This window comes from Bombina bombina, chromosome 2 (assembly GCF_027579735.1).
Source record: "Bombina bombina isolate aBomBom1 chromosome 2, aBomBom1.pri, whole genome shotgun sequence".
NCBI lineage: Eukaryota > Metazoa > Chordata > Amphibia > Anura > Bombinatoridae > Bombina > Bombina bombina.
In genome coordinates, this window is record NC_069500.1 from 1,288,859,537 (window position 1) to 1,288,874,949 (window position 15,413).

A 15,413-nucleotide genomic window follows, 5' to 3' on the forward strand; every position below is an offset into this window, starting at 1 on the left:
GCAAAGTCCAATATTGTGCAGCAGATCCCTTTGCGCATGCGAACGTTTTCTCTAAGCTCCCTTGCTTGTGACGTCACCTAGCGCCACATCATCGCTGGAAGTGAAGTGCCTCCACTAGCTCCTGAGCGCTGCCCGAACACAGCCATAGTAGGTATGAAGATTAACCCATTCTTAGTTAATGCGGTGAGGGTAGGAAGATCTGACAGTGAGCGCAGTGATGACTGTAAGGATTCCAGTCCTGCTTTTACTTTTTGCCTCAACTTACCTTCCTCACCTGTACTTAAGGCATCACCCCGCCCCAAACAAGTGCTTAGTTGTTGAGTATTGTTTGCTGAAACCAGTGCTCTCTTTCTTATAAGCTATATACTTATCAAAAGAAGATTTACTTCTACTACTTTAACATTTGGATTTACAAATACCAGCTGCAGTTTGGTCACAAAGGGACTAATAACAACTAGTCTCATTCATCCTGAAGATTGCTATTCCAAGAAGTATTAAGTTATTCAACTCCACATCTCTACAGGAATTGCTATCTAATTTCCAACAGGAGGATTCTACCAACTACTACTACGGTATTTGTATCAAAACTAATTTACCTTGGATGCCTTAAGTAACGGCTAATTACAAATTTCATGTTTCCTTTTGAACTTATGTAAATTGACTTTGTCTCTCAGAAATTACTTTGATTGCAACGTATGTTTTATTTAATTCTATGAACTTCCTTTGATACATTCTCATACCGGACAGTAACGGACTTTATGTGACGTCACACAGCTTCATACATCTCAGCGTGTCTCACAGCACCAATTGCAATCACTAGTCTGTGTTCAGATATCCACGCTGCAAGCATTTCTCTGTGTGCTGTGTCTCGCAGCAGGTCACGCCCCTGTCAGCAGCTGCAGTCTGTGTGTCTCACATCTCTCATGCCTCAGTGCTTATTACAATGAACACTATCTCTCACATTTGGGTTTGAGCACAATTAATGTCAAAAGTTGTTATTAATAATAATACTTATTTTCAGCCTCTAAATATTTATATGGTATAATGATATTATATAACCATATAAAGACTTACTGCCATTACTTATAAAAATCACTCTGAATAAAACAGTCTATGCTGATATAATAGCCTGTACTTCAGTTGTGAAACAAAAATAATTTATTTAGACTCTGCAGTTGTGATTCAAATAACCAAGGAACCTGATAATGACGTAGTTTTGCGTATGAACAGTAGAAAAATCTGATAGGTAGGAAAACCTGATAGAACACCAGTGTTCGAACAAAATAGTGAACCCAACAAATTAGGGAAACACATAACTTCCTGTGACGTGGCATCAGCTGTTTGAAAATGTCTTACCTAAATGTGCATGCGTGCCACATGATGGCATTTCTGGCTGCACACGTTAGTGCTCCACTTTCTATCCCCGTCAAATTCCTTGACCGTCATTAACACGCATGCGCGCAATTTTTAACTATTTCTATATTGCACTTTGCTAACTTCGCAAACCGCAACAGGAGATAAATACAAGACAATCATCATTTACTATACACTGAGTTTTTATGTCTCTCACATTGGTATTTAGATGCCTGAACTGAGTATATATGTTACTATCATGTAAAAAACAATTGGTGATTTATTTATTTTAATAAAGTTATTTTCTTCCGATAGAAGTTTATTTCTGGAACAAAGTGCATTTTACTTCTAAAAATGCACAGTTTAGTGTTGTCTGCAATATATGCTCAGTTCATATTGCAATCATGCAGTTTAACAGGACAGTAAAGTCAAAATGTAATTTCATGATTCAAATAGCGGAGTTGTAAATAACTTTCCAATTTACATCTATTATAAAAATTGATTTATTTTCCTTTTTTGAAGTGCATACCTAGGTAGATTTAGGAGCAGCAATGATTGGTGGCTGCACATATATTCCACTTGTCATTGGCTCACCAGATGTGCTCAGCTAGCTCCCTGCAGTGCATTGTTGCTCCTGAGGCTACTCTTCAACCAATGATACCAAGAGAAGAAAGCAAATTTGATAATATAAGTTAACTGGAAAGTTGTAGTCATGTATATATCAATCAGAGCAGAAAAGTAAAATACTTCTTAAAAAGTCTTTTTTGTATGTGTATCTATTTCCTTTGCTGTGGTAAATCTTCTCAAGGCAAGCCACACGTAGCATGTTGCAGGGTGACGTATGCATTCCAGCATTTCTGGGGACCATGGAAAAGTCACATTATTCATAGGTAATCTACTGGGAAAATGCAGACGTAACAAATAATGAATGTGTGCCTCTGACTCATCAAGGAAAGTGTGTGTATTCTTGAAATCTACATACAAATATATAGAATGGTTTAGGACTACAAATGTATTGATATGTACAGCCACGTGCAAAGTAACTGAATGAAATAGTCTCCTTTATTAAATATTCGTAAATTAGCATATCTGCTGTATAAATAATTTTATGTAAAAACTGTTTTGCTCCAATGCAGTGTATTTCATTTATTATTATTTTTTTACATTAATTCTTATGTAATAGGAAGTATTTTTTTCTCAGTAATTAGTACATGATATCTTCTGCTGCTACGTTCGCTTCTTCTGTTTTAGTCTTAAATTTCGGAAGACGAATTGAACTTGCTGCCATCAATAACATGTTCAGAGCGTGAGTTGCTGCACTTGCCACACATAGCCAAAAAGAGTCTTCATAAGTTTCTTCTAGAATGACAATCCTAAAAACATTTTCTCGAAAATTTGCAATTCTTTCCGTTAAATGATGAAGTGTGACTGCAGCAATAAAGCTGGAAACGGCAAACACAATGAACAAACCTGCATGGGGTAAAATGCCAATGTAAGTTTAATGCATCAACTTTCTATACAGAATTTGTACAGTAACTATATAAACTGTCAACTGGGTGTAAAACAGAGGTGTAGGGATAGGCGAATATTTCTCAACATTTGAAATTTAAAACATATTTTTGTACATTAGAATGTGTATATTTGAACTATTATGAACATTCAAAATCAAAAGCAACATTCGAATTCAAAAGCAACATTCAAAAATAACATTCTATTTTTGAATTTTAAAGAAATTTTGTTCTTACTGATATTTGATTGTGTAAAACGAATATGCAAAGGTATATTCGTTCTAACATTTGAATTTTGATTTAGCCACATTTGCCCATCCCTACTAAGGTGGTGCAATGATTTAAGGGTGCAATTGTAACACTTATATCTACAGTATACAAACATATCTTACCTACTAACAAAAATGAATACATTCATATCAATACAGATCAGAGTACGGTATATGCTTACTTACTATTACAGATTATAAGCAGGGGCCAAGTCCAGTGGGAACTCATGGGAACGGCGTTCCTGCACTATTTTTGCAGGTGGAACTAAGTTCCCCCTGGACAGAGAACAGAAACACTTCAGTAAACTCTGCTGCTCCTGGTGGGAGGATCCGCCAGAGCACAGTCTGGTTAGAGGAATAGTGAAATCCTCTAGTAATGGGCAGTAACACTTCCTACAATACACTCAATGCAAGCCTGCCAGTGGTCCTGATGTGTGATCAACCTGCACTGTATGGAATAAATGCTGTTTACATTTCTGTGTGGCTTGCTCTAGGGTTATTTAGCTCCCCTCAGCAGAAATAGGACTATTACACCTTAAGTGGGACTCTGTGACAGAGGAGGAGTTTCAGGCCAAAGGCAACTATTGATTGGTTTAAATTTGCTTTCATTAACCAAGGTGTATAGATTATATACATATAAATCCAGTGTGTGTGTGTGTGTATAAAACAATATTAATTGTGAAGGGGTGGAAGTCTTGGTGAGTCTGCATACTTTTTTTTTTGTAGGACCCCTGATTATATGGAACAGATGACAAAAGGGAGTAGACGTTAAAATTCCAGGCTGAGCTAGAGTGAGGGATAGATGTTAAGCCTAATAACATAGGCTTAACATCTAAGGGGAATTAAGCAGAAGCCCAGTCTCACAGGATACCAGGGAGCCTTTAAGGGGAATTAAGCAGCAGCCCAGTCTCACGGGATACCAGGGAGCCATCAGCCAATCATGAAATGCATGTATATGTTTCACTTTTTACATACTCAGTAGGAGCTGGAGCCTCAGAAAATGTGCATATAAAAAGTGTGCATAACGGAAGTATATTGTAAAGTTTTTTTAAGTTGTATTCCCTATATGAATCATTAAACTTTAATTTTGACTTTAGTGGCCCTTTAAAGAGAAACTGAAACAGCAGGATTGAGCTCACAATCAAAAAGATCATCCCACATATTATGCAATGATGGGGAGTTATGTGGTTATATAAAAGATTAACCCCTTAAGCCAATCCAATATACAGTATATATATATATATATATATATATATATATATATATATATATATATATATACGTTGTGCAGTACTTTGGCTCTCGTACCGCATGATGTCTATATTTGTCTGAGCTTCAGAAAGCTCCATCAGTCTCAGCTGTTAATTTACAGCCGAGAGCTGGAGTTCTTGAGCTCTAGGCATCTTCCCGCATATGGAACTGGAGTGCGATCGGTGCTCTGGATCCATGTGAGGGCAGATGCCTGATTGTTACAAACTGTGACACTGGCTGTGTCACTGTTTGTAACGATCGTCTGCTGGTGCCGGTGGGAGGTGCGGGAGGGAATCTGGGAAGCAGGTGAGCCGTCCAGCAGGGTAGGGAGGCAGCTGAAGTAGGAGGGCCCTACAATCAAGAAAAAATAAATAAAGGGCGAGGGAGGTAAGGGGCGTTACGCTATGGAACAAAGGTGGAGTGGGGGTGTTGGGGGTCACTAACTGGCGATAGCGGGAATGGGAGGTGGTGGGACCACTGCACTACAGAATGTTTTTTTTCTTCAAATAAAATAAAAAAATGGGTTTTATAGGTACTGGCATACAGCTGTCAGTACCTAATTTGGTGGCACTGGCACTAGTTAGAGGGGGGAGGGTTAGATAACTGTCTGGGAGGGATCAGGGAGGTTGGAAGGTAAGGGGGTATCCTACCCAGCAGAAAAAAAAAAGAAGAAGAAAAAAAGCCTTACATTTTTATATTGGCAGACTGTCAGTACTATAATGGGGGTGACCAGTGGGGGTGAGGGAGGGAAGATAGCTGCTTGGGAGGGATCAGGGGGGTAAGAAGTGTCAGGTGTCAGGATAATCTCTACACTAAAGCTAAAATTTACTTTACAAGCTACCTAATTAACCCCTTCGCTGCCGGGAATAATAAAAGTGTGGTGTGCAGCTACAATTCTATTCTATTCTATTTACCAAAAAGCAATGACAAAGCCATATATGTCTGCTATTTCTGAACAAAGGAAATCCCAGAGAAGCTTTTACAATTATTTGTGCCATGATTGCGCAAGCAGTATGTAAATAAATTCAGTGAGAAACCCAAAGTTTGTGAAAAAATTAACTTTTTTTTTATTTGATCGCATTTGGCGGTAAAATGATGCCATTAAATATATCAAAATGGGCCTAGATCAATACCTTGGGTTGTCTACTTAAAAAAAAAAAAAAAAAAAAAAAATACAAAATATATATAAATATATATTTTTTTTTTTGACAGGTAAATAAAAAAAGGCTATATTTCTGTTTAAATGGAGTGATAGCAAAAATGCTAAAAATTTCCAGTATTTTGGGCAAGTTTTCCTCTGAAAGCCCGGTAGTGAAGGGGTTAAACTACATTTCTCATTTGCACTGTTTAAATGATTAAATATGTATTTGTAGCAATAATTTGATTACCAGCCATGACAGGGGGATATTTAAAAAAAAAAATAATAATTAACAAACAGAGAAAAAAACATTCACAAACTGTATGAACCAAGTATCTTTTTTAACATTTAACCTTAAAACATTTTATTACTAACTAGTCCTAAAGCCCGTGCACACGGGCCATTTTTTGTAGTACAGCGGTCCCACCCCTTGCTCTCTCTCTTCCCCCTCTCTTTTGCTCTCTCTCTCTTCCCCTCTCTTTTGCGCTCTCTCTCTCTCCCCCTCTCTTTTGCGCTCTCTCTCCCCTCTTTTTTGTGCTCTCTTTTGCTCTCTCTCCCCCCTCTCTTTTGCTCTCTCTCCCCCTCTCATTTGCTCTCTTTCTCTCTCCCCCTTTCTTTTGCTCTCTCTCTCCCCCCTCTCTTTTGCTCTCTCCCTCTCTCTTTTGCTCTCTCCCCCTCTCTTTTGCGCTTTCTCTCCCCTATTTTTTGTGCTCTCTTTTGCTCTCTCTCCCCCCTCTCTGTTGCTCTCTCTCCCCCTCTCTTTTGCTCTCTCCCCCTCTCTTTTGCTCTCTCCCCCTCTCTTTTGCTCTCTCCCCCCTCTTTTGCTCTCTCTCCCCCCCTCTTTTGCTTTCTCTCCCTCACCTATTTTGCTCTCTCTACCCCCTCTTTTACTCTCTCTCCCCTCTCTTTTTTGCCCTCTCTCCCCCTCTCCTTTGCTCTTTCTCCCCCCTCTCCTTTGCTCTCTCCCCCCTCTCCTTTGCTCTCTCCCCCCCCCCCTCTCTTTTGCTCTCTCTACCCCTCTCCTTTTCTCTCTCTCCCCTCTCTCTTTTTCTCTTTCTCCCCCCCTCTTTTGCTCTCCCTCTCCCCTCTCCTTTGCGCTCTCTCCCCCTCTCTTTTGCTCTCTCTCACCCTCTCTTTTGCTCTCTTTCTCTCCCCTCTTTCTTTTGCTCTCTCTCCCCTCTCTTTTTTTGCTCTCTCTCCCCCTCTCTTTTGCTCTCTCTCCCCCCTCTCTTTTGCTCTCCCCTCTCTCCTTTGCTCTCTCTCCCCTCTCTCCTTTGCTCTCTCTCCCCCCTCTCCTTTGCTCTCTCTCCCCCCTCTCTTTTGCTCTCTCTCCCCCTCTCCTTTGCTCTCTCCCCCCTCTCCTTTGCTCTCTCTCCCCGCTCTCCTTTGCTCTCTCCCCCCTCTCCTTTGCTCTCTCTCCCCCCTCTCCTTTGCTCTCTCCCCCCTCTCCTTTGCTCTCTCTCCTCCTCTCTTTTGCTTTCCGCTCTCTCCTTTGCTCTCTCTCATCCCTCTCCTTTGCTCTCTTTCACCCCTCTCCTTTGCTCTCTCTCCCCCTCTCTTTTGCTCTCTTTCCCCCTCTCTTTTGCTCCCTCCCAGTTTCCTTTGCTCTCTCTCCCCTCTCTCTTTTTGTCTCTATCCACCCCCTCTCTTTTGCTCTCTCTCCCCCTCTCCTTTGCTCTCTCTCCCCCCTCTCTTTTGCTCTCTCTCCCCCCTCTTTTGCATTTCTCCCCCACCTATTTTACTCTCACTACCCCATCTTTTGCTCTCTCGCCCCTCTCTTTTTTGCCCTCTCTCCCCCTCTCCTTTGCTCTATCCCCCCTCTCCTTTGCTCTCTCTCCCCCCTCTCCTTTGCTCTCTATCCCCCCTGTCCTTTGCTCTCTCTCCCCCTCTCCTTTGCTCTCTCTCCCCCTCTCCTTTGCTCTCTCTCCCCTCTCTCTTTTGCTCTCTCCCCCTCTCTTTTGCTCTCTCCCCCCTCTTTTGCTCTCTCACCCCCATCTTTTGCTTTCTCTCCCCCACCTATTTTGCTCCCCCCCCCCTCTTTTGCTCTCTCTCCCCTCTCTTTTTTGCCCTCTCCCCCTCTCTTTTGCCCTCTCTCCCCCCTCTCTTTTGCTCTCCCCTCTCTCCTTTGCTCTCTCTCTCCCCCCCTCTCTTTTGCTCTCTATCCCCCCTCTCCTTTGCTCTCTCTCCCCCCCTCTCCTTTGCTCTCTCCTCTCTCCCCCCCTCTCCTTTGCTCTCTCTCCCCCCTCTCATTTGCTCTCCCTCCCCCCTCTCTTTTGTTCTCCCTCCCCCCTCTCCTTTGCTCCCCCTCTCCTTTGCTCTCTCTCCCCCCCTCTCCTTTGCTCTCTCTCCCCCCTCTCCTTTGCTCTCTCTCCCCCCCTTTCCTTTGCTCTCTCTCCCCCCTCTCATTTGCTCTCCCTCCCCCCTCTCTTTTGTTCTCCCTCCCCCCTCTCCTTTGCTCCCCCTCTCCTTTGCTCTCTCTCCCCCCTCTCCTTTGCTCTCTCTCCGCCCTCTCCTTTGCTCTCTCTCCCCCTCTCCTTTGCTCCCTCTCCCCCCTCTCTTTTGCTCTCCCCTCTCTCCTTTGCTCTCTTTCCCCCCTCTCTTTTGCTCTCCCCTCTCTCCTTTGCTCTCTCTCACCCCTCTCCTTTGCTCTCTCTCCCCTCTATCTTTTGCTCTCTCTCCCCTCTGTTTTGCTCTTTCTCCCCTTTCTTTTGCTTTCTCTCCCCTCTCTTTAAGTCTCTCTCCCCCTCTCTTTCTTGCTCTCCCCTCTCTTTAACTCTCTCTCCCCCTCTCTTTCTCTCTCCCCTCTCTTTTGCTCTCTCTCCCTTTTCTTTTGCTTTCTCTCCCCTCTCTTTAACTCTCTCTCTCCCCTCTCTTTAACTCTCTCTCCCCTCTCTTTAACTCTCTCTCCCCCTCTCTTTAGCTCTCTCTCCCCCCTCTATTTTGCCCCCTCTTCCCCCTCTCTTTTGCCCCCTCTATCTCTCCCCACTCTTTTTGCTCTCAGGCCACGCCTACTCCCGGACGGCCACGCCCAGTCTGGCCACACCCAGCCACGTCACCATCGCGGCACTCCCACCAGTCACGCCCACTCCACCCGACCACTCCCACGACCACGCCCCCCCCCCACAACGGTCGATCTGATCCGAAGTTGATCCTAAAGGCCAGGTATGTTTGTCCTCGCTCAGTCTCTACTGCGCATGACTGCATCTGACAAACATACCTGGCCTTTTATTATATAGGATACCTAAATTAGCTCTTTAAAGATAATGATGTCATTTGAATTACCTGCAAGAAAATTCCAAAGACATATACCAGCAGGGCCTTTAATTGTTTTGTATGGGACTTTTAGTGCATTGTAAATACAGAATCCAAAGCTGACCAGAGCAAAAGAAATGGAAGTGCAGAGGAAGATGATGATAACCATGTGGAGCGTTGTATTCAATGTTTTCACCATTTGTGGAAAGACTAAAAAAAAACAACAGAAATTTTCAATAACACAATAACTTCAAGAACTTCAATAACACAAATTACAATAACTTTGAGTTTTTTTTTTTTTTTTAACACATTAGCAATGGGATAACATGTTATGCTCTGATTTGTTAGCCAAAACAATCAGCTATCAATATGGCTTCCATCTGATATGAATTAGGAGGGATCCTCCTATTATTAAATACAAAGCCCCTTATCCGTCCTTCCAAGCGTTACCACCCCAGAACCAGAAGTGCATATAAGGTATCCAGATCTGTCCTAAACCACATTGTCAAACCTACTGACCACTGTTACTCTGCTCTCCAGCATCACTGTGACACCCCCAGAGGATTCTGGGAGGTATGTCACTAAAAGGCCTTACACAGAGGTCTTTATATGAGTGATTTGGATCTACTTAATTTTATAAATGAATTTTAGGAAAGGGGCCTCAACCTAAAATCAAAAAGATAACATCATAAACACAGAGATAAAATTTAAAGGACCATAACAATTCGATAGAATTGCATAATAAGCAAGTGTATACTAGAAAGACAATGCAATAGTACTTACTGAATTTTAAAATGAGCAGTAGATTTTTCCTCATTAGTGATCCCTATTGTGCAGTTAGCTTAAATTGGGCCTTCAGGTGATGCTGGGTCTGGTATCTTAGTGGACATAAAACCCCAGAAGGTATCATTGTATTAATGGCCTTAAAGGGATTTTTTTCTTTCATGATTCAGACAGAAGTAAATTGAAATGTTGTTTAAAATTGTATTCTCTATTATCTTATTTGCTTCATTCTTTAGATATCCTTTGTTAAAGAAATATCAATGCACATGGGTGAACCAATCACAAAAGGAAATATGTGCAGCCACCAATCAGAAGCTAATGAGCCTATCTAGATATGCTCATCGGGTAAGAATATCAAGAGAATGAAGCAAATTGTAGATAATAGAAGTAATTTAGAAAGCTGTTTAAAATGGTATTTTCTATCTGAATCATGAAAGAAAATATTTGGGTTTACTGTCCCTTTAACTACCAAATCCTGGGGTAAGTTTTGGTAGACATTCTGGGTAAATGGTTGTAAACTGATGTCTAAACCCAAGGAAGTGAAAGATTCCCCTAGGGCCTAAGGGATATTCTTTATTTAGGCCCTTTACCTGTGCTTAAGGGTAGTGTGGCCTAGTTGTAGCATTAGATTTTACCGCTTACTACGTCAGTTGCCAGCTGTAAGCCCTAATAGCCTTAAGGCTTTTTATTTTAGCCTACGTCCTAATATACCAAAAGTACTAAACGCCCAATGATCTAAACCTCTCCCTTCTGTTAAGATGATTTAAGACGTCTTGTCAGTACTGTGGAATTTTTACATTGTAAACTGTTTATCTAGCTATGCAGGATTCTGTGTGTGAAGGAGAGACACCTATATTAAAAAATAATGCCCAAAAAAGACCCAAAGATTTTGTGCGATTTCTCTACGTGCCGGCAGATTTTTGATCTACAGGCCCTAAATATTATTATTAGGTTCTTTATTATTTATGGAGATAGGTATAATGAATTAATGATGACAGTGTCCATGTAAATCCAACATTTATAATTAAGCTAAACTAGCTGAGTCTGAGATCTCTGGGATATTTACATATATCCCTAGATTCTACAATCGCCATATACCACAACCTAATTTATAAAATTCTGAAACTTAATAAATCTGTTAAGTTACATACAGTAAGTGTTAAATGTGGTGGTTGACTTTCCTGGCAAAAATAATAATAATGTGGTTGTATTTAATCTTTAGGGAAAAGCCTCAGTTATCAGTTCCATACCCACAAAATAACATTGTTTTAACAGATATATGCTTTAAAGGAACACTCATGTCAAATTTAAACTTTAATGCTTCAGATAGAGCAGTAATGTTAAACAACTTTCCAGTTTACTTCCTTTAAAAAAATATGCCCAGTTTTTTATATTTACACTTTTTGAGTCATTAACTCCCACTGAGCATGTGCAAGAATTCATAGAATATACATAGGCATTTGTGATTGGCTTATGGTTAAAACAGGGGAGTGGAAATAGACATAACTTTGAAATTTGTCAGAAAGAAATCTACTCATTTGAAGTTCAGACTAAGTGCTATTGTATTGTCTTTTTATCATGTATTTGAGAACTAATACTCTGTGCTAAAAAATGCATAGGAATCAAATGAGAGATGAATGCTATATAAACTGGTTGTGCAGTCTACCATAAAGGTCAACATATATAATTAATATTCTAAAGACGCACTTCACTCTAAAGTCACATGCTAAATCAGGGGCATATTTTGGCCCAGGCAAACAAGGCACTTTCCTAGGGCAGCAGATTTCTGGGGGGCAGCACTTTGAGTCCCACTACACACACACACTCACTACACAAACATACACACTGCACTACACATGCACAATGCACTACACTCACTACACAAACATACACACTGCACTACACATGCACAATGCACTACACACACACACACACTTGAACAAGAACATTTACTTTGGAAATGCCATTGGAAACAAAAGTCAAGTTAGAGGTGACGGGGGCAGCAGAATTTTGGATGCTTAGGGCAGCACAAAACCTAAATACGCAACTGTGTTAAATACTGTATATGTAAAATACTACTACAAGGCAAAGGCTAACAGATGATTACAATTTGTTTTCTAAATCTTACATTAATAGTTCGATATTCTTTCCTATAAACATTCTGAAATTGAATACAGTTATAATAATCATTAGTAATTGTAATTATTTATAATAATCATTAGTAATTGTAAAATGTATTTCACTTTGTTATGTTTACTTACTTGTGAACTTGAATTGTCTCTTTCCTAGGCCACACTGTCTTACTTTGCCCCCTTGGAAGAGTCCATAATAAATATCTCCAATAAACTTAATTAGTTCTGGATCAGAGGCGTTTACCAAATCAACTCCTGTTTGACAAAGAATTTTCCCAGTTATCCATTTCTGGGTTCCCATGGCAACTGTTATCAACAGAAAAGAGGAAAAACTAAAAGCAGCTGCTAAGGAGAATATGGTTTTCTTGTAACAACCAGGCATCCTAAAACCTTCAGGAAATCATCCACAGCACTGCTGTATAGCAATTGTACCCTTTAATAACATTTTCAAGTCTTCCAAAATTGACCATCATTTTCTTGGAGCTTTCCATTTTCATCCAAAGTAATATCTAGTCTTTAAGATGCAAAGTTTAGGGTATATTATTCCTGTAACACAGACAGTTTGCTAAAGAACATCTTGCAATGGAGATCTTCACCAGAGTGGTTTTCATTCTAGAGGCTGTAACATTATCCCAGCTGTGCTACTTGTATTTCATCAGACACATTTATTGTCTCCACTTTTAAATACTCAGATAACAATTGCATTAGGTCTGTGGCATAATATACTAACATGTACGATACAGCTTGGATGTATTTAAAAAAAATATGCAATTTATATACCTATAATTGTACTAAATTAAAATTATACGTTTTTATTGTATTTAGAAAATATTAAAGGGACACTCAAGTCAAAATTAAACTTTTAATGATTTAGATAGAACATCTAAATTTAAACAACTTTCCAATATACTTCCATTAACAAAATGTGCACAGTCTTTTTATATTTACACTTTTTGGGTCACCAGCACCTACTGAGCATGTGCAGGAATTCACAGATTGCACATATATGCATTTGTGATTGGCTAATGGCTGTCATGTGACACAGGAGGAGTGGAAATAGACATCATTTTGAAATTTTTTCAGAAAAAAATCTACTACTCATTTGAAGTTCAGACTAAGTGCTAATGCAATGTCTTTTTATCATGCATTTGTTAATTATGGAAATCTACTGTATTTACTGGTTCTTTAATAGTGTGTGAGCACTGTGTATCTTCTTTATTTCCTTACTAACTCTTCTTATTTAGACAAACATCCCAAGTATTCCACTTTACTTTCACTTTATTCCATTTTACATGTGTTTTGGTTGGGTGAGCGTCATGTTGGTGAATTATTATTATCATTATTATTATAGGTAGTACTGTAGTACTATTACAGTATCTTGTAACATTTTACAGAAGCTTCTTTGGTATATTTCTTATCCCCTGAAATTCCTTCTATAATTAAAATAATTTATGTTCTAGAGTCTTAAAGGGGCCTGAAACCGAAACATTTTCTTTCATGATTCAGATAGAACATACAATTTTAAATAACTTTTCTCTTTACTTCTATTATCAAATGTTCTTATCCTTTGATGAAAAGCAGGACGGTAAGTTCAGGAGTGTGCACGTGTCTACAGTACTATATGACAGCAGTTCTGAAACAATGTAATACATTAGCAAGAGCACTAAATGGCAGCACTATTTCCTGTCATGTGCTTCAGGCATGTGCATGCTACCTATCTAGAAATCTCTTCAAGAAAGAATAGCAAGAGTACAAAGCAAATTTGATAATTAAGATAATTGGAAACTTTTTTTAAAATCTTTTTCTCTATCTGAATCATGAAATAAAAATGTTGGGTTTCATGACTCTCTTTAAATGTGGGAATCATCGACAGGTCATTTTTTAATTATTATTTTCTTTAAACAATTGGCTTCACATAGATAATGATGTACCTTAGTAGACTATAAGTAAAGCCTATTTATAATGAAATGGACATTAAGTTACATATATCTGAGCCATAAAATTATTTTGTACTTGGCTAAACCCAGAACACAGTAGACTGCATCAAGCAAATATATATTTAGAGGAGCATAACAATGCTGCATTTTATTATTCCACTATTGCTTGCATATAACTAGGTTTTAAACCCTGCAAAAATGTTAAAAACATAGTTAAAGGGACACTCAAGTCAAAAGTAAACTTTCATGATTCAGATACAGCATGCAATTTTTGAACAACTTTCCAATTTCTTTCTATTAACAAAATGTGTGCAGTCTTTTTTTATATTTACACTTTTTAAATCACCAGCTCCTACTAAGCATGTGCAAGAACTCAAAGAATATACGTATATACATTTGTTATTGGATGATGTCTGTCACATGATAAAGGAGAAGTCGAAATAGACATTTGTCAGAAAACAATCTACTACTCTGTTGAAGTTCATACATAGGGGCCTATTTATTAAAGGTCTTGCGGACCTGATCCGACAGTGCGTGTCAGGTCCACAAGACCTCGCTGAATGCGGAGAGCAATACGCTCTCCGTATTCAGCATTGCACCAGCAGCTCACAACAGCTGCTGGTGCAACGCCGCCCCCTGCAGACTCGCTGCCAATAGGCCACCAGCAGGGGGGTGTCAATCAACCTGATCGTACTTGATCGGGTTGATTTCCGGTGATGTCTGTCCGCCTCATCAGAGCAGGCGGACAGGGTTATGGAGTCTTTAGACGGCTGCTTCATAACTGCTGTTTCTGGCGAGTCTGAAGACTCGCCAGAAACACGGGCCCACAAGCTCTGTTTGGAGCTTGATAAATGGGCCCCTAAGTGTCATTGCATTGTCTTTTCATGTATTTGCTGATTCATGGTCCTTTAAAGGGTCATGAAATTTAGTTTCAGTTTATGTAAATTCCCTATTGTCCATTTGAGCATGTCTGAAATAACTTACCTTGCTTTGAAAATAAAGCACCTTATTGACATAAAATTTAATTTTCGGTTATCCCCTTCTATGCCAGCCCTGTCTAGGATCCATGCCCCTTATAAATAATGGGGCCAATTAAACACATGTCTACATTACCTGAATTACCATATTCATGAGGTAAGGACAAGTTTCCGAGCGCATGCGCACTTCTTCATCAGTCACTTTATATCTAGCACACACTGTATAGAAAGGAATGTGATGTCAGAGCTGCTTTCTGTTGGTGAGCTTCCACAGGAGGCTCACATTCTCAACAGTACCTACCCTAGTAGCCGACCATTATAGGACTCGTATAGACTTGAAAAGGCATTGAGTATCCAACAAAGATTACAATCAAAGCTTAGAAATTGATAAACAAAGGTATTTGAAGTTTTATTTTACTATGCTCAGTGTCCCTTTAAAGTCAACTTCAGAGTAGCAGTGCAATATTAAGACCAAGCTTAACACAGATGGTGAGCCAATGACCTGTAAGACATGTCTTAAGCACTATATGAAAACTGCAATATTGTTTGTGACAGTGTTGTACAGGTAGTGCTCAAGTCATGTGCACACTCATGAGCCTGTCTCAATATATATATAATGTGTGTCATGTGCACACTCATGAGCCTGCCTCAATATATATACTGTGTGTCATGTGCACACTCATGAGCCTGTCTCAATATATATAATGTCTGTCATGTGCACACTCATGAGCCTGCCTCAATATATATACTGTGTGTCATGTGCACACTCATGAACCTGCCTCAATATATATACTGTGTGTCATGTGCACACTC

At 39.8% G+C, this 15,413-nt stretch overlaps 1 protein-coding gene across 1 annotated transcript; it reads right to left on the reverse strand.

Annotated features, from left to right (window-relative positions):
• Window positions 1-2,397: 2,397 nt before the first annotated feature.
• On the reverse strand, window positions 2,398-12,068 carry CLRN2 (clarin 2). The gene is made up of 3 exons (XM_053700890.1): window positions 11,816-12,068; window positions 8,802-8,981; window positions 2,398-2,823 (listed from the first exon to the last, which is right to left on the reverse strand). Exons 1-3 carry the CDS (start codon window positions 12,066-12,068, stop codon window positions 2,558-2,560), a joined length of 699 nt encoding a protein of 232 aa, XP_053556865.1. The 3' UTR covers window positions 2,398-2,557.
• Between the last annotated feature and the right edge of the window lie 3,345 nt (window positions 12,069-15,413).